The sequence below is a fragment of the Perissodus microlepis genome, chromosome 11 (assembly GCF_051167445.1).
Source record: "Perissodus microlepis isolate ML-2025 ecotype Zambia chromosome 11, ASM5116744v1, whole genome shotgun sequence".
In the NCBI taxonomy this organism is placed as follows: Eukaryota; Metazoa; Chordata; class Actinopteri; order Cichliformes; family Cichlidae; genus Perissodus; species Perissodus microlepis.
This window is the reverse complement of record NC_140471.1, coordinates 24,665,321-24,690,934: the sequence shown is the minus strand read 5'-3', so window position 1 is coordinate 24,690,934 and position 25,614 is coordinate 24,665,321. Positions and strand designations below refer to the sequence as shown.

General features: G+C 43.7%; 2 protein-coding genes across 7 annotated transcripts in view; one reads left to right on the top strand and one right to left on the bottom strand.

Annotated features, from left to right (window-relative positions):
- Nucleotides 1-223: 223 nt before the first annotated feature.
- znf526 (zinc finger protein 526) lies at nucleotides 224-8,598 on the top strand. Of its 2 annotated transcripts, none has more exons than XM_084943521.1 (8): nucleotides 224-423; nucleotides 870-1,236; nucleotides 1,359-1,528; nucleotides 2,690-2,785; nucleotides 2,871-3,643; nucleotides 5,473-5,608; nucleotides 5,703-7,307; nucleotides 7,458-8,598. In XM_084943521.1, the coding sequence occupies exons 2-8, from the start codon at nucleotides 927-929 to the stop codon at nucleotides 7,620-7,622; spliced, it is 3,255 nt and encodes a 1,084-aa protein (XP_084799647.1). In that variant the 5' UTR covers nucleotides 224-423; nucleotides 870-926; the 3' UTR covers nucleotides 7,623-8,598. The 2 variants fall into 2 exon arrangements, with proteins under 2 accessions (XP_084799647.1, XP_084799648.1); XM_084943522.1 differs by lacking the exon at nucleotides 224-423 and adding an exon at nucleotides 435-755.
- A 737-nt stretch (nucleotides 8,599-9,335) lies between these two features.
- The window catches only part of cicb (capicua transcriptional repressor b), a 41,344-nt gene continuing 25,065 nt past the window's right edge, over nucleotides 9,336-25,614 (bottom strand). For 2 of the 5 annotated variants that reach the window (XM_084943517.1, XM_084943516.1), the window contains 17 exons: nucleotides 25,466-25,577; nucleotides 25,169-25,351; nucleotides 24,939-25,071; nucleotides 24,670-24,848; nucleotides 24,199-24,337; nucleotides 23,409-23,506; nucleotides 22,323-23,313; nucleotides 22,086-22,225; nucleotides 21,797-21,957; nucleotides 17,708-17,898; nucleotides 14,108-14,566; nucleotides 13,651-14,000; nucleotides 13,370-13,527; nucleotides 13,123-13,283; nucleotides 12,789-12,923; nucleotides 11,679-11,822; nucleotides 9,336-11,572 (listed from right to left, as the gene is read on the bottom strand). In XM_084943517.1, the coding sequence (XP_084799643.1) occupies nucleotides 11,283-11,572; nucleotides 11,679-11,822; nucleotides 12,789-12,923; nucleotides 13,123-13,283; nucleotides 13,370-13,527; nucleotides 13,651-14,000; nucleotides 14,108-14,566; nucleotides 17,708-17,898; nucleotides 21,797-21,957; nucleotides 22,086-22,225; nucleotides 22,323-23,313; nucleotides 23,409-23,506; nucleotides 24,199-24,337; nucleotides 24,670-24,848; nucleotides 24,939-25,071; nucleotides 25,169-25,351; nucleotides 25,466-25,577 (4,024 nt within the window). In that variant the 3' untranslated portion in view covers nucleotides 9,336-11,282. The remainder of the gene's footprint in view (nucleotides 11,573-11,678; nucleotides 11,823-12,788; nucleotides 12,924-13,122; nucleotides 13,284-13,369; nucleotides 13,528-13,650; nucleotides 14,001-14,107; nucleotides 14,567-17,707; nucleotides 17,899-21,796; nucleotides 21,958-22,085; nucleotides 22,226-22,322; nucleotides 23,314-23,408; nucleotides 23,507-24,198; nucleotides 24,338-24,669; nucleotides 24,849-24,938; nucleotides 25,072-25,168; nucleotides 25,352-25,465; nucleotides 25,578-25,614) is intronic. The other 3 variants (XM_084943519.1, XM_084943520.1, XM_084943518.1) reach the window with 3 other exon arrangements.

Here is a 25,614-nt window from a genome sequence, read left to right as displayed (position 1 = left end):
AAATAAACCAGTAAACCAAGACTTAGTGATTTAGTAAAATAATAATAATAATAATAATAATAATAATAATACAAGTTGAAAGTACTCAAAAACCAAACAAAAACAAGTATTTCTACTTTGAAAAAACTACAATCCCCGGGAAACAATCGCAGTTTGTAATTGACAATCAACCTGTCCAATCACAGGGTCTAAAATGTTAACGCTACCGCATTGGGCGGGGCGAAGTATCACAAGAATGGAGGCGATCGGCGGGCAAACGTTTCATTACACGCTTTGTAATGTTAATTCCCGCGGACGCTTATTAGTTTTTTAATTTCAGTATTACCCACGGTGAGAAGAGCCTAACAAAAAAATTAATCAAAAGACCGTGTGGACCAAGAGTGATGACTACACGAGGGATTGTCCAACGAGAGTAAATGAGAGGTAAGGGGGAAGAAGGGCCCTGCCGTTGAAGCCGGAGAGCTTCGGGGAAAAGTGGGTAGCGCCGCCTGACGGACCGCCCGACGAAGCGGGCAGCTGGCATCAGGAAACCGCGGTGCCGAGAAACAGGTCTGCAATATCGGAGGGAGCGCCGCCAACAGCTCTCCATATGCCATCACACGCGGCAAACACTGATATGGATCACATTTGTGAGGATATCAGACAATTTGTTAGTTTATATAGCGTAAAAGATCCTGGTGTTGTGACAGAGGCCCTGATTTTGGTTGACGACTGAAAATTGCCTTGTTTGATACCGGCTTTTCTCCCTAATATGTGTACGAGTATTACTGTTTGTTTGTTTGTTTACACGAAAGATTAAAAGTAAAAATGAAAACCCCCTATTACAAGACGTTTATGGCTTTTTTCGTTTTACATTTTGTTTCCTACAGGTGAAGTTTAAGTGTAGGACTCGCTACTGCCTCACTTGTCCCAAACTCATTGCTATAATGGCTGAGCAGCAGCAACAGGAGGAAGCGGAGGGGGTGTATGTGGAGCACCAGTATATGTGCAGCGAGTGCCACCAGCTCTTCAACACCCTGGAGGATGTGCTGGTCCATCAGCAGATCCACATGGGCCAAGAAGGAGAAGGGGAGGGTGAGGTAACAGAGGCCATGACCATCCACGGTGTCCCAGAGGTGGGCCAGAGTCAGCAGTACCAGTGTCTGGAGTGTGGGAGCCTCCTCATGAACCCAGAGGAGCTGTTGCAGCACCAGGAGATGCACATGAGAGAGGTTGGAATTGAGGTGGAGCAACAAGGTATGAGATTTATTTGTGTTTTTGATCATGTATGAAAAACTGGAGTGTAAGGATATTGGTGCTTCACTTACATGGCTACTTTAAGACATCACTAACCACCTTTGTTTATGACCATTGTATAGAGCTGTGTGAGGTTATGGAGGCGGAGGAAGCTGGATCAGAGGCCCAGGCGGCGGGACCTGTGCAGTACCAGTGTCTTGACTGCCTGGCTCTGTTTGACTCACCTGAGACCTGGCTGGAGCACCGGCGGACCCACAGCAGGAGCAGCACACACAGTAACACCGAGACCACAGTAAGAGAGCCAAAGCACACTGTGACACAGTGTTAAAATATTAATTGGTGTTCTACTCATTAGTATGGCAGGTGTAGTTCCATTTGTTAATGTCTCAAATATGTATAATTAACCTCCAGACTGGTCCCACAGATGGTGTAATGTGAATGGGTTATTGGGGTTATGTTTTTTTGTTTGTTTGTTTGGGGGGGTGCCAGGATTTCCTTTTGTCAGGCTTTCAGACAATCCTGGTAAAGACTCTGGTGCTGATGATTGAGATAGTAAAATAAGTTAGAGGTATTTCCCAAACTGTCACCTTCATTAGATAAATTTGGTCAGGATGTTCAGGAATAACCCAGGAACCATGACGTTTGCAGATGCCCACATGGACAAGCCAAATACTTATTACAAAAGTTGAAGTGTTTGGCTGGGTGTGTTTGGAGGTGTAATGGTGAGGCTTTTAAAGCTAGTAGTACTGCACCAACTGTCAAGCATGGTGGTGGCGGTAGCATCATGCTCTGGGGTTGTTTAGCTGCCACTGGTACTGGAACACTGCACAAAGGGGATGGAATATTGAAGGAGGAGGACTACCTCCAAATTCTTTTAACTTCACCTAAAGCCAACAGCTAGACTTTGAAACTTGGATGCAGTTGGGTTTTCCAATAGGACAATGATCCCAAACACACATCAAAACTGGCTTTAAATTGATAAAGCAGGCTAACTTCTGGAATGGTTTTCCCAAAGCTCTGACCTCAGCCCTATTGGAAATTTGTTGACTAAGTTTAATATCCAGGTCTGTGCTAGGAAGCCAACCAATTTAGATGAATTCTCCCAAGAAGAGTGGTCAAATATCCAGCCAGACGCTCGATGATGGAAAAACCAAAAACATCTGGTTGAAGTGCGACTTGATGAGGGACATTTAAGTTTGCACAACATACATGTATATGATTTTAAAGTCATTCCACCCTGGAAACGGAACAGTTCAAAGAAATCATTAGAAGCCAGAAACCACCATGACATTCATCATGGATGTGAATGTCATGGACATCCAATCTGCAAAAATATATAAAATATTTAATAATTAGAGGAACTTAGGAAAGGAGAAAATGTCAATTTTGTTTATTTTGTGGTGCATTTTATGCTTTTAATTCAGAAATTCATGTTTTTGTTGCCTTGCAACAGGAGTACGTGTTACAGCCGGACGGCACCGTCACTCCACTGACCAACGTGCAGAACTACGTGTTGAGTGAGCAGCAGGCTGGAGAAATCTTGGCTCAGGTACTTTGATTTAAACCCTGAGACGACACACAGGGGTGGGAATTGTTTTGAATTTTTTCTCTGAACATTTCCGTGTGTTTTGCAGGTGCTCGCTCATCAGCAGCAGCAACAACAGCAGAGGAAACACCATTCTGCATCTAAACCTGCTGCACCCTCCCGCTCCTCTCTGCTGCCTCCTGTAACTCCGACTCCAGGTTCTGCCACTATGCACCTACAGATCCTGACAGCTCAAGCTCTGGCAGATAGCTCCACCACTCCTGGTCGCCGGCGCTCCAAGCTGCCCGCTCTGTTACCCTCTGTGGGCCACAGCTCCTCAGTAAAGCTGGAGAATGGCATCCAGAGACTGGAGTTAAGGCTGGCTCCAGGTGTCCACCCTGACAGCCAGCAGCAGCAGCCAACAGAGGTGGTGGTAATCCACCCGTACGAATGCTCAGAGTGCTCCCTTCTCTTCCAGACACCGGAGGACTTCCTCCAACACCAGGGAGATCACTTCCTGGGCCAGGACAAAGAGAGCGGCGAGCCAGGGGTCATGAGTGGTATTGAGGAGGTGCGATGGAGAGAGGAGATGACCGAGAAGGTGGATGACATACGCATCAGAGGAGCAGAGAAAAAAACTGCTGTGTGGGCTAAACCCCAACAGTGTGAGCTCTGTAACCGAACTTTCACCTCAGTCAACCGGCTCGCCGCTCACAAGCGCGTGCATGAACAGGGAACACACGAATGTCCGGAGTGTGGGAAGGTATTCAAGAAGGCCACATCACTGCAGACGCACATGCGCACGCACTCAGGCGTGGCCCGATATCTTTGTGTGGACTGTGGCAATGGCTACACCACCGAGATGACTCTGATCATGCACAGGTGAGTGCTTGGTAATACCAAGGCAGACAAAAAACCTTTCACCCCAAAATCAAATGTTTTGGCTCTGACCTGTAGCGCTGTTTGTCAGTCTGAATTATGGAGAGGTGAACTTCCCAGAAATTTTCTGCCTTTTTCTTGAATAGAATGGAAATGTATGGCTTCTGATTAACCTCGCATGTCTTCTCACAACCCATGAAAAATTTCACAAACCTGGTTGTGAGCAGTTTAAATTCAACTCAGTTTTAATTATATAGCACCAGTTCACAGCAGCAGTTACCTAAAGGCTGGTTGTACCACATATTTTATAAACTGCCTCTATCTGACAATAGAGCTCACTGCAGGTATACAGGCCATTCCCAGACTGCAGATCAACTACCGCTGCTGGATCATAAACTGCAGCATAACTAAGGGAGGACTCAGGGTTACCTAAACCAGGCCAAACTATATGCTTTATCAGTTCAGTTTTATTTATTTATATAGCGCCAAATCACAACAACAGTCGCCTCAGAGAAAAACCCAACAATCATATGAATCCATATGAATCCTGAATCCAAACTGGAAGCTGGTTCCACAGAAGAGGGGCCTGAAAACTGAAGGCTCTGCCTCCCATTCTACTTTTAAATACTCCAGGAACAAAAAGTAAGGCTGCAGTGCGAGAGCGAAGTGGGGTGATATGGTACTACAAGGTCATTCAGATAAGATGGGGCCTGATTATTTAAGACCTTGTATGTGAGGAGCAAGACTTTAAATTCAATTCTGGATTTAACAGGAAGCCAATGAAGAGAAGCCAGTAGGGGAGAAATATGTTCTCTCTTTCTAGTCCTTGTCAGTACTCTCACTGCAGCATTTTGGATTAGCTGAAGGCTTTTCAGGGAGTTTTTTAGACATCCTGATAATAAAGAATTACAGTAGTCCAGCCTGGAAGTCATAAATGCGTGAACTCATTTTTGAGCATCATTCTGAGACAGGATATTTGTAACTTTAGAGATATTGTACAAATGGAAGAAAGCAGTGCTGCACATTTGTTTGGTCAAGAATAAATGCAACATTCTTCAGTGTTATTGGGGACCAAGAGAAGGCCGAGTACGATAACCTCAGTTTTATCTGAATTTAGAAGCAGGAGATTAGACATCAGCCAAGTCTTTACGTCTTTGAGACATTTCTGCAGTTTATCTATCCATGAAAAATAAGTTAAAGCCGGCTATCTATGCCTTCTAATCGTACTGCCCAAGGGAAGAATGTATGTTAATAAAATTGGACCTAGCACTGAACCCTCTGGAACTCCATAATTAATCTCAGTTGTTGAGGAGGACTGCCAATTTACATGAACAAATTGAAATCTTCTCAGCACGATCTAATCTCTGTAATAAAATATTATGGTCAACAGTATCGAACACTGCACTTAGGTCTAGCAGGACAAGCTCAGACTAACATTGTTTCTGTACTGAGATGAGTTTGGAACCCTGACTAAAACACTTTGAATAAACCATTTCTCTGAAGATGATCATTTATTAGTTAACTGCTCTTTAAAAAACTGGGAGCTTTGTGTAGAAGTACTTTGTGTCTATACAAAGACAGCATTCATGACCTTGTGACTAGAGCCTCACGCTCGTGACAGGATCTAAGCGTTAGTGATGTCTTCTTCAGCTCGCTCTTCATTTCTTTAGTTGATAGAAGCAAATAGTAGAAAGGAAATGGTTCCTACATGGAACTAAAACAAAGGTTTGTGTATTTATTTGTTTATTTGTTTATTTTCATGATTTCTGGAAAGAGACCAGACACTTTTTAAGATCTAGTTATTTCTATCTCCTTCTCCTGATTTCTTGTAGGAAGTCCCACACTGCAGACCCCCTTCATAAGTGTAATTTCTGCAATAAAACCTTCACTAACATGACCAAGTATCTCTACCACCGTCGAATCCACCTCAACCGTGACACATCTGGAGCATCCATCCCTGTCCCCGTGGTAGTAAAATCAGCACACCACCTTCCTATTGTCTCCACAAACTTCCAAGTTAAAACAACTTTTCAATCTGACGCGTGCCTGTTGTCTTCTCTAGGTCTCGGCTCCGAGACGAGCGTCTGCCTCTGCTCTTGCCATCCTACAAAGAGCAAGAATGAAGAAGTATTTCCCCAATGATGAGGCAAAAATAGACCTGCTGGCTCCTCTCACCGAGGAAGACACGGTAAAATTGGGAGATACTAGACAAAGCCCTCAGAGCAAAGCAGAAAGACGTGAAGATGAGAAGAAGGTGGGGGAAAACAGCATGGAGGTGTCTGAGCCATGTGAAGAAAAACTTGATGATGTGCAGCAGGTGAAAGATGGCTCTGCTTCAGAGCCTGCTGCCGGGGGTGACGCGGGTGTGGCGGCGTCCTGTAGCCCCACGGATGAAGCAGACGTTGCCTCGGCTACACCATCGGAAAAGGGGTCCTTTTCCTGTCGTTCGTGCCCTAAAACATTCACCTCGCAACTGCAGCTCGTACAACACCGACGCAAATCCCACGTTCCCGAGCGCAGCTTTGTGTGCGGCATGTGTGGAAAGTCTTTTAAGAAGCAGATCCACGTGCGAAACCACATACGCACGCATACCGGCGAGAGGCCCTTCCAGTGCTCGGACTGCGGCAAAACCTTCTCATCTCTTGCCAACCTGACAAGGCACAACCTCATCCACTCGGGCGTGCGGCCGTACCGCTGCGACGTCTGCCACCGCTCCTTCTCGCAGTCGTCTAACCTCCGTCAGCACAGCCTGCTTCACTCGAGCGCAGCCACGCTGAGCTGCCCAGACTGTCCCGCCACTTTCCGCTGGCCCACTAAGTTGGCAGCACATCGCTTCACACAGCATCCGGGATCTCCAGCGCCTTTTCCCTGTTTTCACTGTGAGGCTGGCTTCCTGACCAATAGGCAGCGAGAAAGCCACTGCCTGCAGGAGCACCCCGGGCTGGTCCAGGCAGCTAAAGAGTCAGAGGAGGGCAAAGAGAATGGCAGCCAAGCAGATGCAGGGAAAGATCTGACCTCGGAGCCCTCCACCTCAACGTCCGAGTCCGGGGATTCATCCAACCATGTGAGAGGGAGCCTGGATTGCAACGTTTGTGGGAAGAAGCTCAATTCTCCCGCCAATCTACGACTTCACAGGCTGAGCCACTTCACCTTGGGGCCTGGGCGGCCACGGTGCACCCCGGGGAAGAGGCCCAAAGCTCACCAGTGTCCCCTCTGTGGCAAACTGTTTGTGTCGTCCTCCGGAGTGGCGCTTCACCAGCGGGTCCACACAGGTGAACGTCCGTTCCCCTGCCAAGTGTGCGGAAAGCGCTTCCGTCAGAACACGCACCTGCGAGAACACCTGCGCACGCATTCGGGTGAAAGGCCGTTCCGCTGCGAGATCTGCGGAAAGGGTTTCATCCAGAGCATGCACCTGGCAGAGCACCGTCGAACGCACACAGGCGAGCGGCCGCACGTGTGCCCCCTGTGTGGCAAAGCCTTCAAGACCTTCTCTAACCTGAGGAACCACAAAAAGACCCATGTGAGGCAGCAGAGGCTGGACGAGGAGGCCGCTGCTCAAGCCGCCCTGGAGGCCAGTTCTGCCGTGGCCGTGGTGGACGCTTCGGCCGTGGAAGTATCCAACGGGCAGCCTCAGGTCATCCAGATCCAGTCCTCTGATCTACAGCAGGTAAGAGATGATTTCCCCCCTTTTTAATCTGTTTTAATCTTAAATTTTAATCTGGTTTAGATGAGGCCTGTTTTTATGCTTTTTAACACAGGAAAAGGTTCAGATGTTGAGGTCAGTCTGTATTGATATTTCAAATTTCCCTCCTCACAGGCACCAACCATCATGTGTAATGAATTCGGGGAGACGATCGCCATCATTGAGACCAGCGAGGGAGCAGTGCTGCCCCTGGAGCAGGCCCTGGAGATCTATCACACAGCTTTGGAGAACGGACTCGCCATGGACACGGTCGCCGTGGACGGACTGCAGCTCCTCTGAATCACCAAAAAATAAGTTTACCTTTAAAAGCTTTCACTGCGAGTGCTAATTGTGACTTAAAGACTAATCGACTACTGTGAGGAGGAGACTTGAGTACTGAAACCAGCTAATGAACGACTAGATAAGAGCGCTTAAACAAGAGATGAAATAGTTTTGGCAAACAGACCAAAGTACGCCTCCTCCCCTCTTTTAGTGACCTCTGAGATGGCTCGGCATTAAAATCTAATGAAACGATGTTCACTGAAATAAAGGATTTGCTGTTGGTGATGAATAAGGACTACTGGTTGTGCCACAGATCATATTTGTATTATTAATGGTATATTTCATCATTTGGATGTGATTTTGTTTTCCTCTGTTTAAATGTTTGGTCGGCTTGTTAATAAATCTTTTTTTTTTTTTTAAGATCATAAGTGTTCATCACATTCCCCATTTTTCTAATCTGCGACTCCTCCTCTTCTCCGTCCTCCTGCCTGTGACCCAGAACAAGGGAAATGGAATTTACAAACCACGATGGGAGGTGGTCTCTTCAAACAGCCAGTCCATTATTTATTTTTAAGATGATCAAATGTGCGATTAAAAGTACCCCTAAAATATAAAGTACATCATAAGTACAGCGGTAGTTGGGTCATAACAAAAGTTTACGATGCCATTGTGGCACACATATTTTAGGGAAATCCCCATCACCTTCACCTCGCCCGCTCTTCTCACATCGTTGGTGGGAGAAATTTAAGAGCAAATAGAGCGTGGACAGCCAGGTGACACATTAAAGGAAAAATCTGAAGCCTGTTACCCTACAGTGAGGAGATCTCGTGGCTCTGATTTGGGTTTTTCACTGGCATGTTTTGGGTCTCTGAAGTTGTTCATAATAACCTGCAATGAAACAGGCTGAGGTGTCTTTGCATGAGTTGTGTTCAACAGCAATCTGACAAAAAAGTGGAATATTCTCAAATAAACAGGTTTAAAAACATTTACTTTATTACAACTCTGCTGGTTTTCCTGTGGCTCTGGCTACAACATTTTGTTTTCTCTCCATTCATTCATTCATTCATTCATTCATTCATTCATTCATTCATTCATCTTCTGATGGTTATCCAGGTCCTGTCACAGCTGGAGCAGTCTAATTAGGGATACCTACACCTCCCTCTCCCCAAACACCACCTCCAGCTCAATCTCGATGACAAATAAGGTCAAGGAAAGGTATGAAGGAGAAGCTTGGTGCTCAGAGAGTTTGACAGCACTTAAAAACTCGCCAGCATGTCCTGGATCTAGCCCAGGACGTGATGATGTGAATATCATCACATAGTTAGGGAGTTAGAAGTTCAAACCACCTCGACTGAATCCTTACTCTGTGCAGGAAAACCTTAAAGATGACTGATTTGAACACTTCCACGATAAAAACAACAAATGAGGGAATATATGTTGCAAATCTGGCGCTCCATCCCTCCTGTGGAGTTTCAGAGACTTTGAAGCTCCATCCTAAGCAGCACTGTTGTCCTGCTAAAGGTATAAGGTCATCCAGCACCTCACCATGTTTGGTTCCCAGACAGTTTACACCCAGTCTTAAACCCTGCTGAAAAAAAAGGTTTATGGTCTTAAAACTGTGCCTTTGAGTTTTTCCTTTAATCTGCCACTGATCTATCGTCCATAAAACCACTCTGTTGCATTTCTCCTTAAGGAAAACCCCACTTTTGACAATGCCAGCAATAAAATCACTTTAATTGAACACCTATTTTTATTTGCATACTGAAAGATACAGATACAAACTTAATTTATATAAATTCCTCTCCTGCATACTGGAACAGCAAAACAAGGAGTAGAACACAAAAACATTAATAGCCATATTTATTATAGTTGCTTTTTTTCCCATTTCATGTGTTTTACCTTCAGTAATGGTGCCTTAAAAGTCAACTTATGTTCAATGACAGTTTTCCTTATCAATAATATAACGAGTCTACTGACTCTACAGTAATTATTTACAACACAACCAAGTCTTGCACAAAGACACAACCAGTATTATATCCACCCAGCGCTCTTTGATTTGTCACCCTCCCGTCACTTCCCCCGGGTTTCTCTCTGGCCGGCCTAAAAAAGGGAGGTCTAGAAAGAGCAATAAAGTGACAAAGGGAGGAAGGAGGGGAGGAAAGGGGTGGAGGAAGGAGATGTACGTTGAGGCTATAGAGTCAAACTTATCGAGGGACAGAGAGGCATTGCTGGAGGAGTGGGTGTGGGTTGTCTAAAAACCATACGGCTTATTACTGCTGAATGAATATAAAGGTCCACGTCAGGTCTGTCTCTGTTAAAACGAACAATAAAAGAATAAAAGAAAAAAGATTAACTGCACCGCAGGTCCTTGCTGAGGTGAGACGCCAGCCAAGGGAAGACTACAACGGAGGAACTGTACAGGTGTGGAGCAGCATCTCTCACCTGCCTCCAAAAGTATATAAAAACAAAAAAACAGAAAGAAAGGAAAAAAAAAAAAACATCTGGCAGAAATAAAGGAAACATCTGCCCGCAATGATAAAAAGAACTAAGGACAGGGATTCACTGCAATGATATGAGTAGTAGTAATAATAATAATAATAATAATAATAATAGTAACCATAGGAATAGTACAACAACAAAGTGAATATGACAATGTTAAATACAAATCAAATTACTTTAAAAAACAAAACGGTAATAAAACTGCTTGGCAACAGAGGATCGAGGTCCTACAAGTAAGAGCCTGGATGTGCCTGATGACTCTGACATTCCTTCCTTCAATGGCTAGCGAATGAGAGGCACAGGAATGCTCGTCCCTACCCGCTGGCATGTGCTAGGGTCAGTCGCGAGGAGGGAGGAGGCCAGTCAGGTAACTGCAGGAATGATGGCACTGCCAGAAGTCCACTTAAATTTCAGTCAGTTTTTCAGTCACTCCCAGTAGGCCTCTCCTGAAGGTCTACATATGAGTGGAACCCCCCCCCCCCCCCCCACAAGATCTTTTCCAGGTCCACTGCAACAACTTGTCAAATTCAAATCAATTCTGGCTGTTGAGGGCCCAGCCCCCGAATGTCAGCAGAAAAACAAAGACGAGCTCACAACAGTTAGTCACTAGGTACAGGTTTGTTCCTCGAGCAGGTACTGATCTGCTTTTACTCCTCTAAAACTATTAAAAAAAAACAAATATCAAACCCTACAACGTCTTCTCTTAAAACCGCCCGCTTTTCACCGTCTCAGAAAGGGTTGAGCGTGTTTCTCCCTCCAAAACGGGAAGACTTTCTTCTTCAAGGCAAATGAGTGCAGCTGTACACAATGGTCTTTCGTTTACTGGCATCAATGGGAGCTTTCTCCAAGGTGGGTTAATACAGAGTGCTAATTCAAGTGTGAGAATTCAAAGTTTTCCAGGGTGTATGTGTGGTGGTTTTTGTGCCACTGGTTTTTAAGATGTTCTTTTTAAATTTTTTGTTTATTTTTTGGTACAATGGTCACAGATTATTAAAAAAAAATAGGTCCCGACATTGCATACAAATGTCTCTCACTCTCAGAATTCGAATGCCGATGATGGGAAGAAATTGTGATCTGGCAAGAGCAGAGTGGAGACTATTGATAAGGAAAAGTGCATAGGGGGAGGTGGTGGAAAAGTACACAGACACCGGTTGGGTCAATTGAACTCGCCGGCTCCCCTCATCTAGAAGAATCATGTGAATCACGAGGATCCTCCGGGCTCGCTTCTGTCCCGTGTTCCATGTCTTCATCCTGTGGGTCTCCACCCGCTCTCAAAGATCCTTCCCCTGACTGAGACCCAGAAGGTCCAGCGATGGAGCCGGCTGAGTCTGAGCCGCCTAAAATAGAGATGTCGGAAGGAGCAGCTGTCTGCATGATCTTCTGCCGCACCTCCCTGATCTTCAGCTGCAGACACACCTTGGTGGGGAATATATCTGAGTATCTCGTCTGGAAGGCTGCAGTGGCCTGAGCTGTAGACAAAAGATGAAATCACCAGGAAGTCTACAACCAGAATGAAGAACCAGAACTCTGTGACTGTGTGTGTGAGAGAGAGAGAGGTTGGTGGGTGCGTCTTACCTGATGGGAAGAAGCCCTGCTCCTGGAACAGCTGCATGACCAGTGCTCTCCTCTGGTCCAGCGTTCGGCGCAGGGAAGTGTACGGCACCTTATCAAACTCCAGTTCAGTCAAGATGTCTTCTCCATCTGGTGCTGGGAAAGAAGCTGGAGATTATAAACCATTAGATCCCTGAGAGGAATTTGAATTAATTTTAACATCACAGTGACAAAAAAAAAGGAAGCTTACTCACTTGATTAAAATAACGAATTAAATAATAACGAATTAAATGAATTTAAAAAGGAGGTCATCAATACACAAAAGATAAAAATCCCCACCTACAAACAAGCTCTTCATTAATCCTTAACCCTCTCGTTACATTTCTACATCAAGACAGGCATCACAGCTCACTATGAACTATTAACATTAAAGGAGACCTACAGTATCATGCTTAACTGTCTTGTACATACCACTGTTACAATAGTGCATGTTCATATTAAAAACAGCCAAGTTTAAAATAATGAGGTTAGCGCGTAAAAAATTAGGGATAATATTCAGTGTGATCAGCAATAGCCTACCATTGATTTTTAGCTAATTTCCCCATTAATGCATTAAAATAGATTATTTTTTATGATCCCGATAAGAGTTTAATTGATTTTTACATTTAAATTTTTTAATGCATTACAGAATGTGAACAACGATTCTTTACTTTAACCTACTTCCTGTTCACCCCAGTAACGATGGTGTTAGCTACCAGCTATCACCAAGGAGGACAACGGTATGATCGAACTGTAGAGATTACTGAACCTTGTGAACCTAAAGCTCAGGCTTCGTACTGCTATAAAGGCCATAGGTATAGACAGTCTTTCTAATTTCCTGTCTTTATGATGTTACTGAGAACAGAGATCTAATTTCTCCCTGTGATCACAGGAGCCCCACCTGCTCTGATCTTCTGTGTGTGACAGGCAGCCAATGAGAAGAAAATTGGCTTAAGTGGGAGGAGCTAAATCAGCTTGTTTTAGTCAGAGGCTGCACTAATTCTGAACTGTGAATCATGCAAAGCTGGAAGTGACAGGTCCACTTTAAGTATATGTGAATATTGCATCTTGTCCTTGCTGTTCTGTGTGCTCTACCTGCTCTGTCAAAGGTGAAGATGTCCCCCTCGCATTTAGCGGCACTTTTAGGCGTGCTGGGCTCGGAGCTGCAGCTGGAACGCCGCCGACTCTTCCTCTTTGGGGAGATTTGCTCGTCTGTAGCCGAGTCCAAATCTAGAAGCAGAAGGGAGACAAATTTAAATCCAAGCAAACACAATGAGAGATATAAATAAAATGAGCATTATTTTCAACAGTTTGGATGTTAAAGTAAAAATGATAATGCACTATTGAAGTCCAGTAATTATCAGCAGAAAGCCAAAGAAACTGCTCTACAGACACCAGCCTCAAAGTATCCCAAAGTGCTTTGTGTGACCTGTTGAGTTCTTCCTCTTGCGGCGATAGCTCCCCAGAATGGCACGAGGTGAGGTGGCCAGGCTCTGCAGAGTCGGTGACGGCAAAACCTCCTCGGGCCGAAACTCTGGCAGCTCGGCAAATCGTTCCTCAAAGTACACCTCTGACAACACCCTTCCAGTCCAACACACACACAAAGACAGAATACAAAGTATATATACACCGTCCATCAATAATTCAAACACAGGTTTACAGAGGCATTAACTCACTTGTCAACAGAGTCAAAGGTCTTCTTCAGAGGTGGTGGGCGGGCTTTGACCTTTTTGGGTGTGGGACATTCTTTGTCAGTCTGTGGAGGTGGCAGGGCGGGCTCTGTGGCTGATGGAGGAGGGAGAGGAGAGGAGGGGAGGGACTCCTTCCACCCAGCCTGCACAGGAAATTCAATACAGGCATTTTATTCAAGAACACAGAGGCACTACACGTGCACTACGGCTCAGTACTTTATTCTGGTAGTGTTTGAAGTAAAAGCCAGAATGTGATGCTCCCTCACCTCTTTGGCGGTTGTGCTTTCCCTGTTTCTTGAGTCAGAGGAGTCTCCAGCACTGGAGCCCTCCAGTGAGGATGCTGGCTCCTCTGTAGGATGTGCTGATGGAGACGCCGTCTGCCCCGGCAGTTCAGGATCAAAGGCAAAATGACTGTTGGCTGCAGCTTCCCTTTCCCTCTCCTTTTCTCGCTCTCTCTCTCTCTCCCGCTCTCGCTCCTTGTCTTTGTCACGCTCTCTCTCCTTCCCTCGGCCTCCTCCTTCATAGCTGCCTACGGGAATGGTGGCCACTGTTGCCTTCACTTTCTGTGGGACTCTGACTGGAAGCAGGGTGAGTTTGGGTGTGCCTGGTGTGCTTCCTGTAAAAAAAGAAAAGAAATAAAATACTTATGAATGAAAGTATTCGCTCACTCATTCAAGCAATGAACTTTAGTGGCAGGTTAAAAAACAGTGGGTGCAGTTGTACCGGGTGTTTGGATCTGAAGCGAAGGACTGCAGGGCCTTATGGACCCAGCAGAGCCACTGGGAGGCGCCGCTGAGCTGCTGGAGGGCTGCGTCTGCCTCTCAAGCTGTCTTTCCGAATGTGTCAGCAGTTCTGCCTGCCTCTCCGTCTGCCTGTCAGTTTGTCGATCCGCAGGTCTGTCCGGAGGCAGGTGCCTGTCAGTCTGTCTGTCCGGATGTGGGTGCGTGATGATGGAGGGGGTTGCTGTGTGTTTGGGCAGGATGTGGGGAGAAGCGCTCGACGGGCTGGAGACAGAGTAGACCACGCTGGGGGGTACTGCTGCCATGGAGACCACCCCTGTTGCCATGGTGACGCTAGGTGAAGGAGGGTAGATGGCAGTTACTATCTGGCCCCCAGAGCCTGAAGCAGGGGCTGAGGTGGAGGGCTGTGGAGACTGAGCTGTGGCCAGGAGTGGTGGTTGACCTGGATGAAGGAGACAGGAAACCAAGAGGGCAAAAAACTCATAATTTTCAACATCGCTATGATGATCTGTGACATTTTCAACACGATGAATACCTATTCCTTCTCTTCTCTCAATAATCTGACAAATTACAGTCTTTATTGACAACTATCAATCCAGATTTGTCCTTGTTTTATTTCCACCTGGACTCACTGAACCAAGATTTTACTGAGATATGTTTGTTTATGTATTTAAGCAAAATAGAAATTAAAGGCAAAAATACAAGCTAACACTGCTAACAGTACTTTTTGTTCATGTATTCCCTTCATGTCATATGAGAATAAATAAAATGTACAAACTGGATTAGTCCAGGTTTAACAGCATTAATGCTTACTTTACTCAAAACTACTCATAAGTTAATGTATATTTCTCAGCTGCTCTGCAAGGCTGAGGGTGTAACTGATGAGGTTATTTACACATAATTAACACTGACTCACTTCATTTATGGATGACTGAAATTACTTAATGCATATTTGTTTTGGACTAAATTACAAAATTTGCGTTTTAATTCAAAGGCCATTTAACCTAAATGAAAATGATAACTTTATTTAGACTCTTGTGGTTTGTTGCGTGTTTTTTTTTAATAAGTTAATAAAAAATAGTTAAAAATCAGACTTAATTTTGGCAATGGCTCTATAAAGTAGTTATTTATAAATTGGCCTAACAAGTGAAAAATCACCGGTTCAATGGAGTTGATGGAATCCACTCTCCCACAGTGCCATGCACTAAATAAATGCTGGAAAAAGTTTTACTGCAGATGAAGATTACTACTGAAAAGAGACACCGGGAAGCAAATAATATACACGTGTTGTTTAACCAACCGAGTATGAAATGGAAGTATACAATATTAAATTATGCAGAGGCTTATTTTTACTATATATGCATATATAGGTGGTGAAGAGGTCAAGCTTAACGGGAAAAGTCTTTTCCCAGCACTTCAGTACATCTAATACCAAGAGAGATATCCGCTCTCTTACTCTGCAACTCTTCAAGGCCACAAAAAAAAAGAAGTAATCATATGATATCTCGTAGGAGCTGAGAGATGTAGTTCTGCATTAAGATTTTTCATCTCTGTCAAATGTGCTTTCTGTGTGCACTTTGCATGTTTTCCCTTCCTCCCGCAGTCTACACACATACATGTTAGGTTAAGTGGTGACTCTAAACTGGCTATGATAAAAGTGTACAGAGTGAAAAAGCTTTATAATGTGAATTTTAGTCTAAAGTGCTCGAGTGGCTAATAAGACTAGAAAACTACTATATAAACGCAAGTATGTTGTGTACTACAAATCCAAAAATGAAAAGTCAGAGAGGAAAATGGGGAATGGAAGAGTGCATGGACATGGATTTCTACAGCTGAACTTTAGCCTATAAAATGGTTGGTTTTGATTAGGTAAGGTTTAGTTTACTTAAAATGGGAACAGGCCTTTTTTAAGCTTCATTTGTTATCAAAACAGGCTAAACTTAAGCATTTGTACGAACACAGGTAGGATTCAAAATGGCCTGTGTGTCTTCATAGCTACTGCACATTTCCACTTGACAACTGTTCCATTTTGTTGGTGCTAAAAGTTTAAAAAGTAAATAATTTCTCTTTTTCCCCCCAATGGTGGTCTAAATGAATCAAAAACATTTATTATTGTAATGAAAAGGGATTGTTAACGGACTGAATAATCATAAACAGCCCACTGCAGAGAACTAACAAGTGGTAAAAGATTTACCCTTATTAGTAATGTTAATGTATACTTAAAATGCTGTGTCACCTTTGTTATATCTCTTATTTTTACACCACATTAAGTTATATTTACTTTCGTTTTTGTCTTCAGGTCCAAACTGGCTCTTGATAGTAAAAGCTGTTGAACCCTGTGCTCTATAAATAGACTGAATTTACAACTTGGGCCAAGAGTTAAACAAGTTTGTGAACTTTGCTCACTGTGGCCTGTAACTGTATAAGCTCATGGAAATACTCAGAGACATAATAGTCTAGTAGATTTCATATATTAGGTAAGAGCATTGGAAAACCTGTTTTCTGGGTCAGAGTGAGGGGCTACCTTGCCTACATGTGGAGGCAGGAGCACCACATTTAAACGGAAAGAAACATCCCCCAATTCAGACTATTAACATGAGCCTTCATGAGGGCACAAAATCATCCATTTTCCCCCCACAGCTGACACCATATACCCCAACACCGTAACAGCTTCGGCCAGCTGATGTAAGATCTTAGCCGAGACCCTCTTTTCCTCTACATCTCTGCTGTGTTGCTCTTTGCATTTCCAGGTGTTTTGATCATCCTGCTTCCCGGCTGTGCAGCTCTCCCCTGCAGGTTCTCTAACCCTGAACTCAGGACGTTCTGTCAGCGCTCCTCTTCACCAAAAACTAGCTTTACAAATGGTTTTGTAGTAAATCATGTTTACAAAAAGGGTTGTCCTCCAGCTTATCTCAACGTCTTTGACACTGTTGTGTAACGAAGTGTGCCATCGACCAGTAACACCTGTGTTTTGTAATTTTAATTACTTTATACTTTTGTTGCTTAAGCTGTGTAGTGTTACTGCTAAAAATTCAAATGAATGCTAAACCAAGATGAAAAAGCAACTTGGGAAGTCAGGGAAAGTTGAGTTGTTGATCTCATCCTCAAAAACATCATATCCACCATGTAAAGTGAACATTAGAAGAATTTGTTTAACAATGATAAAAACTCATGCATAGTAAATTAATTTTTAGGCTTTCATTTACTTTGTCATGTGACAGTTTTTAACAATGTGTTGCCCTCCTCGTAGAGTGACCTAGATTCGTTATTTATTAGCCTAAAAGCCTATAATAAAATAATTCTAAACACGAAGAAGCTATCAATGTTTTACTTAAAGCAGATATTTTGAACTCAGGACCATCCAAAGAGCACATGAATGCAGGGTTAGTGTATGTTTCAGCTAGCAGAAAAGGTCATCAGTCATCAATGCACTTTGATGCTGGCATTGTTACATCAACATTATTCAGAGGGCCATATGTGACCCACACAGTATGATGTATTCAAAATACAGAATTGCTGTATTAAAAACAAAACAAAAAAACACAACCCAGGATCTTTGGATTATTTTTTCCACAGCTCTGACCTGCAATCAGCGGCTGTACCAGCGTCTGTCCAGGTGGGGCAATGGCTGTGAACCCAAGAGTTGCAAGGGGCGCGGGTACGTATGCAGACCCAGGAACTGGCAGAGCTTGCTGCGAAGGGGAGGAGGCTGTTGCATTGGAGACTAGAGGCAGGGTGGATGGTACCCCTGGAGTGGACTGGACGTAGGTGATCCTGGACAGGAGGTACAGATACAGGTGAGGTGATTATTATAAAATGGAAAAAAAAAAAAAAACAACAGAAGAAGAAGCAGGCGGAAGGAGGATGACATTTATTGTAATAAGAAATGTCAGGAAGGGTGCAGAGGCAGCGACAGCCCATGTTACAGTAGAATAATGAGGCAGACTAAGAGTGCAGGGAACAGAGACACGATTAGAAGGAAAGAGGAAGACAAAAAGAGAAGTGCTGCAGTGAGGGTCAGTTGGTGAGTGTACATCACAGCAAGTAGCACTAGATAACTAGTGCTGTGTGTGTGTGTGTGTGTGTGTGTGTGTGTGTGTGTGTGTGTGTGTGTGAGTGAGAGAGGAGATGAGAGGTAGTGTGGGGGTGGCAGGCAGAGGCAACTTGGGCCACCAGCAGCATGACTAACATATCCAGAATAGAGCTGTACTGTTACAGCTGCACCCCTACTGGAATTTCGGTTTCTCGTGTTGTCTGCTCACTGTGTTACAGGAAATATGGAAAAGCTACACAGCTTCAGCTTATATGCTGCAAGGAAAAGATAGCATATTGTTTTTTAATAACTCAGCTGTTAATTTATAATATTGTCGGTGATTATTCAGAGAGTTTTATTTCCCCATTAACTGCAGTAAAAGCCTGTTTGGAATTAAAGTGCCTTTTTTAAAACCTTGGAAGGCATAAACTGGCCCATTTAGAAAGTATTTCATTTGGTCTAAGACTGTTGAATAAACCTTTTATTATCTAGCCAGTGGGCAAAATCGTCATGTAAAAACACTCCTTCTGATTAACTTCTATTTTGGAAGTAAACAAATTGAGTGCACACGGAGACAGAGCATGTCTTTAAGCTCAAAATGATTTCAGGGAATTATCGCTGGTTAACTGATGTTTACTACAGATTGTGAATGAAGCTGCAGGCATGGCTTGCCTTCTCCATTTTAATGTTGCATCAAAGAAAGCACAGCAGCAAACCTGTAAAGGGAGGATCAACGTGTTCCCTCTAAGTATTTATGTCTATATATACACAGCACATCTGTCATATGCAGAAAGCCTCTTTGTTAATCGAGTATCTTATCAATTAAGCAAGTTATCGGATAAGAAATACTTTTGCCTTATTAATAAGATTGCTCATTGGTTTACAGCTTAGAAATGACCAATTTTAATAGTTTAATTGAATTAAACACCCATCCACAGAACTAAACTGCTAAATTAAAATCAAATAAAAAATGGGACAGATAACAAATACAGAAATCTGGAGCCTATCACAGCTATCATAGGGGGGGGGGGGGGATACAGGGTACACCCTGGACAGTTGGCAATAAAAAAAAAAAAGTTACATAAAAACAACAGACTTCAGACTGAGTTCTGACAGGATTGTACCTCCTGGATGAGGTACATTTGCTGTGTGTTCACATGTATGTGTTTTTAAGTCTTGTATGTGGTGATTGCAATGAAGAAAAACGTTCTCTGAACTGAACTGTTTCCCATGTGCTGAGCTGCAGCATGTCCCGATTCAGAAAACAGATGTTCTGATGGTGTAGATGTTAATAATAATAATAATAATAATAATAACAACAACAACAACTTTATTTATAAAGCGCTTTAAAACAAAGTGCTGTACAGCTATTTGAAACTAAAAAGATGAATAAATAAAATGGATAAATAGCAGTACAAGTAAAAACACAATACAAGTTAAAAACAGTAAGAATTTAAAAAGTAAAAGGCATAGAATTAAGACATGTAAGATAGGGTGAACAAATGTGTCTTCAACTTAGTTTTAAAAACCTCCACAGAGCATGCCTGCCTAATATTTTGAGGGAGGTTGTTCCAATAATAATCAATGATTAATGATAATAATTCAGTGTTCAACCTAACAGCCCCAGGTCAGTGGCTGAGAGTTTCACTTGCCCATGCAAACAAAAAAACAAAAGCAAGTTTTGAATTTTGTTTTAACTTTTGTTTTTATTTTTATATATATTTTACATTACTAGAGCCTTGAAATAAGCTGTAAAGGAAGGTACGGGGTTTAGTACACCCTATACCCCCCTTTAGATTCGCCCCTGCTTGCTGCAGGTATCACTGTGATAGAAAGTGGCCAGCTGCAGCCTTTATCAATCTGCCTAATTTAAATTAAATGTATTAGATTGGGTTAACAGCTCATCTGCATATTTTATGTGAACTTCTATAGCACTAACGTAGATAGCTTGTAGTCTAAGATAAATGGCGGTGGATGAGAGCAGCTAAAACGTTGCAGCTTGTTGAACAGGTGGGTTTAAAGCTTTGCATGCAGCTTTTTCCAAGTAAAGGTTTTTACAGTGATTAAAGTAACAAATGCTGTTTTCTTTTACGCCACCTGAGCGTCTTGACGACAGCTCCACATTAAACTACGACAGCATCATCTTCACTACTGCTGTTGTACTATCAGTCTTTTTGTGGAAAAACTGGGGGCTGCATGGCCTTAATATTATAATACTTTTTGTTCACACGTGCTCCTAAATACATTCCTACTGCGGGTCTATTTTTAGTCACAAATGTGGGTGAAACGCTCACGCTTACACGGTGACAACTGAGTGCAAACGAAGCATCGAAGCCAAGAATTTGCCTCAAAGATTTTTTTGTAATCGAGTTACTTGATGAATTGTTGCAGCCCTAATGCAAAGACACTTCCAATAAGTGAACAATTACAGAGATCAACTGCAGCTCAGGGATACTGGGGACTAAGGTGCACAAGGCTGGCATATGTTTATAAATGAGTGCTTGTTAATCAGAGCTGAGTCAAGCCTTACTGGCACATTTGTTTACAGCTGCTCTCAGACATGTGATGTGTTGCATTGCTGGGTTTATCTATCTGTTAGAAAATAGCTTTTAAGCTGTCAAACATCAGTCTCCATTATATAAATGCTTTATGTCAATTCAAACACGACTGTTATGAACAGCAGTGGAAAGTTTAGAAATACTGTGAGTAGTGACGAGCAGCCCCAATAACCACACTGGAAGTTTCACTTCATTTATTAACTAGAATTTAAAATGTGTTTAACACAGGCTGACAGCACTAAAGCTGTTCCAGTTAGCTATGAAAAATGGGAAACAGATAGGTCAACATTTGGCTGCTGGGTAATTCCTCATCTTGCTCACATGCTGTGTAATTTATAGGTAAAGCATTTACTGGATTTTGATTTTTAAAGTGAGTGGAATGAAAGAAAATCCAAAGAGGGGGGCAAATGTGGGTAAATCGATGGTGCTTTTCAGATGAGTTTTTTTTTTCTATTGTTGCCCTGCACTGCCAGATCAACAATGTTCTCAGTGAACAAAACACTTTTCTTATGCCTCTTTTAATTTTGGCTCAAAGGGCTATTCAACAGATCATGCTTTCTTTCTCATAAGAAACAGTTGGAGGAATTAGCTGTGCATGTGTTATTATTACTCAGCTGCCATAATAAGGCAGCAGACATGATATAAGTTCTTTAAATACTAACATTTTCTGTTTTTAACACATTAACTTTTTTCTTTTTAATCACATTACTATATTTTGCACCTAAAGAAATTTTGTTACTGATTCTAATTAAGAAGAAAGATAGGACACCACAAGGTTACAAACAAGCACACAATTAAAAATATTTTTTAATGATTTTTAAAGAGTGCCAACATGGTGATGGTGGTGTTTATTCTGTTCCTTGTTCTTTATGGGATCTCTGCACTCCTCTTTCTGGTTTCATCTACTTTCCCAACCCCCAGCTGGTTACAGCAGAGTGCCGCCCCTCCTTAGAGCTGTTTCTGATATAGGTCTCTTTCTTTTAAAGAGGAGTCCTTCCTCCCCACTGTCACCAAGTGCTATTGGTGAACTATTGGTCCCATATTCATATTCACTGTCTCACTGCAGTTTGATATCTCCTACCTTGTAGGTGCTGGTGGCACTAGAACAGCCTGGGAGGGGGCTGATCCTGGTGCTACCACAGCAGCTGTGCCCACTGTTACAGGGAAGGGGCTGGCAGGATGTACTGCTCCACCCTGAGGCAGCTGAGATTGAACAACGGGCATAGGAGCTATATGGATGATCTGGGGGGGGAAAAAAAATAAAGATAGAAGAACCAACACAAATGTTTATTTGCAGCTTTGCTCAGATAAAGCTTTAATATGAAAATGACTACAGTTTAAAAACACGTCATCAGTGAAGCACCGCTGACCTTGCTTCCGGACTGAGCTCCATTCTGGACAGGAAGAGGTGGAGCCACAATCGGAAACTGCTGGGCAGGCGCTGGCGCAGTCCGCACTGTTGCCATGGGAACAAGCATTTTACCCTGGAGCGCCGGAGACTGTGCTTGCACTGATGAAAACGCGGATAAACAGGGGGAATGAGCATTTCATTAGAAGTCAACACAGACTATTAGCTCCAGTGCTGTGTCTCCTGTTAGAGCTTTCACCTCTAGTTCCTGGGCCGACTCCCACTGCTGGGCTGGACGTGTATCCCGTCAGTGGACTTGTACCCTGCTGCTTTCCATTGGCCAAGGACACATGTGTCGGTGGAGCTGTGGGCAGGTTGAAGACACTGGTTGGCTGGCTGAGCTGCTGAGGTGGACTCTTTGGGTTGGTGTTGGCAGGTAGGGTAGGCAGAATGTACTGGACTTGAGTGATGGCCTTACTCCCAGGGGGTGCCAGGGAGGAAGCAGGAAGGAACTGGGGCTGAAGCAGGGGCAGAGGCAGGGGCCCGTTGGTTTGGCTATGCTGAGCTGAAACAGCAGTGGGTGGAAGAGCCTGCGGCTGAGATGGCTGGGGTTGTGGGGAGGGGGTTACAAGCTGTATAGAGGGTTGGGGAGGCAAAGCCCCTCCTAACACTAAATTAGTCACTACACCACCTGGACCCATAGCTGGACTGGGTGATGACGAAGAATAGTACCCACCCCCTGTGGCTGTGGCCCCGCCTCCTGAAGCTGAACCAATCAAGAGTTGCGGCTGCTGCAGGGGAGTCAGAGACTTCCTTTCGGAAGGGTGAGGGCTGGATGAAGTGGCTCCATCTCTAGGTTTGCTGGCGATAGGGAGCGGTGTGCTGATAACAGGACGCATTACATTGGTCACCACTGTAGAGGCCACCCTAAGGAGTGGGTTCGCCCCCAGCGAACTTACTGAGGAGGGAAGAGGCCCTCCGGCTGGAGAAGTGGACATGACTGACTGACCAGAAGAAAGGGAGAGAGAAGAGGCTTGCCCACTTCCACCTTCCTCCCCTCCAAATGCATCCTTATTCTCTCCCTCTGCTCTTTCCTTCCTCCTGTGGTCCAAAAATGCTCCCCCTCCTGATCTCCCCTCATCATAGCGCTTGGTGGTGGGGTAAGAGGACAGTGAGACACTCCTACCATGAGGAGTATGGTGTGAGGAAGAGGAGGAAGCAGAAGAGCAAATGACTGGAGCAAAAACTCTCTGAAAAGGACAAATATACAGATGTTACACAGGATAATCACCTTTAAAATGTTTCAAGAAATCTGTGTGTGTTAAACTGATATCAATGCCATTACCTTTCGATCACTTTCATCACCCGAACCGTTCTCACTATCGCTGTCAGTCACACGCTCCTTACACTTGAGGTCTATGGAGCTGCTGGGATAAGGGTCCTCTGTGGAAAGAAGCACACACTCCAGCTACACTTGATATTCCTTAAAATTTAACATCCACTCAAAAGGTCAGGGAAAACTTGTGATGCATTCATGTAATGCTGGGAGAAAGCAGAGAACACCTCTTATCCAAGGTTGTCAGCTTGCATTGCAATCTTGTAGTCAGACCAGTTAGACAACTTTAATTAGCCATTTTTGCTGTTACAGAGTTAAGCTCTTTCAAAAGAGTTTGAACTCGCTGTATTATTTTTTTTATTTTATTTCTAATGCAAATCCCAGATGATGTGCATTTGCAGCCATTTAGCAAGGATATTGTTAATGTCAGTGATACCTGAAACTTCAGACTTGTAATTACAAGCGAGAAGCTGACGTGAACAGTTTTTCACACTCAGCTGCTCATAATTACAGTTTAAATGATCAGATAATTGGGGCATGTCTGAAACTGCTCTCACTTCTTAAAATCTGAAATGTCAAAGTGGCCAATAACAGGAGAGACTAAACAACATGTGACTGTTTCACAAGGAACTAACTGCTGACATTACCTCTTAGTACTGAGTGGGTGTTTTGTTTTTTTTTAAACATACAGAAGATGACAATACGCAGTGTGGTTCAGTGCTGCTGGAAGCAGTTTACTAACACATTAATTGCTCTAATCTAATATGGCTGCATGAGCACACTAGTATTCATTTCTCACCAATGACATCATCATCTCCCTCCTCCTCACAGATGACCATGCGCTCCTCATCACTGGTCATGTCCTCGCTGACCCCACGCTGAGACTGTGCCAAAGGAGGGGCATGGCTCGAGAACTGATTGCCACCATCCCCACACATCTGAGAAAAGAGACATATTAGGATGACCTTCTTGTTGTAACCTTATTTGGGTTTGATGTAGCAGTGTGTTAAATGTGTTCAAGATGCCAGTCTGGGACTGAAAATGCACCATCCTACTGCCAAAACAGTTGTTTCATGTTTGTGGAAAGCAAAAGTAGAAAACATCTTCTATTGCTGGGAACACAAAATGAATTCACAAAACACATCTTTAAATTTCTGACTGCACTGGTAGCAGTAATGGCTGCCTTTCATTTATTCTTTAAAAAGAAAATACTAAGCTTCAACATTCAATATTCAACGTTCTCAGTTGATGAGCTGCTCTCCTCTCTCACCTGTGCCAGTTCTGCAAGGGCTTGCGTATTACCCCTGTCACTCCGCTCCAGGCTGTGCACAGCACTTTGGGAGAAGGCTCTGGGGCGAGTAAGCTGGCTCGCATGGCCCTCTCCTGTAGTCCTCTCGGACACACCCACCAGTCCTGGACCGACACCCTTCAGCTCGACAGAATGGGGCTCTATCCCAAGGCAAAAATATCACTGATAAGGACTTGAAGAATAACGGGCATATGAGAATCTCTGTAAATGTATGCTGCATATTGACCAACCTGTGGATTCAGACATGCTCCTCTCTCTGATGTCTTTGCTCCCTGGTACCCCACGACCTTCAGAGCTGGACTTCTTTCTGTCTTTATTGCACCACTTCCAGTCTGGGTGGGCCTTGAAGTGGGCCTCTTTGACCTGAGACCAAGAGAAGGGACAGGTATGCATCTAAACTGATATACGACTGAACCATTTTTCTAAAATTATGTACATCTTTCTGTATGCATCTGGATACCTGGAAAGCCAAATCATGGTACTTCTGTTTCTCTTTAGGTCCTAGAGCGTACCACCATTCCCCAAGAATCTTGCTGACTGTCCTGTTGTCCTGGTTCGGGTGACGCTGGTGAACCAATGCTCGATGGCGCTTGCTGAAAATCATAAATGCATTCATTGGTCGCCTGATGTGGTCCTTCTCCCTCTGAAAGAGTGAGCAAGAAAAACAGTCAGATATTACGTGACATATCTTAATTAAGGACACACTGAGAATTGTGTTTTTGTGGATGCAGTGAATAAAAAAAAAGACAAACACCACCTTTCCAGGGCTGCTCTTGTCTCCATCTTTGGGCAGCGCACTGAGCGACTGAGTACGTCTCTTTCCTGGTGATGTAGAGAGAGGCTGCTCTTGTACGACTCCTGGAAGGAAGCTAAAGGAGACAGAAAAACATCTCTGGGTCTATAATC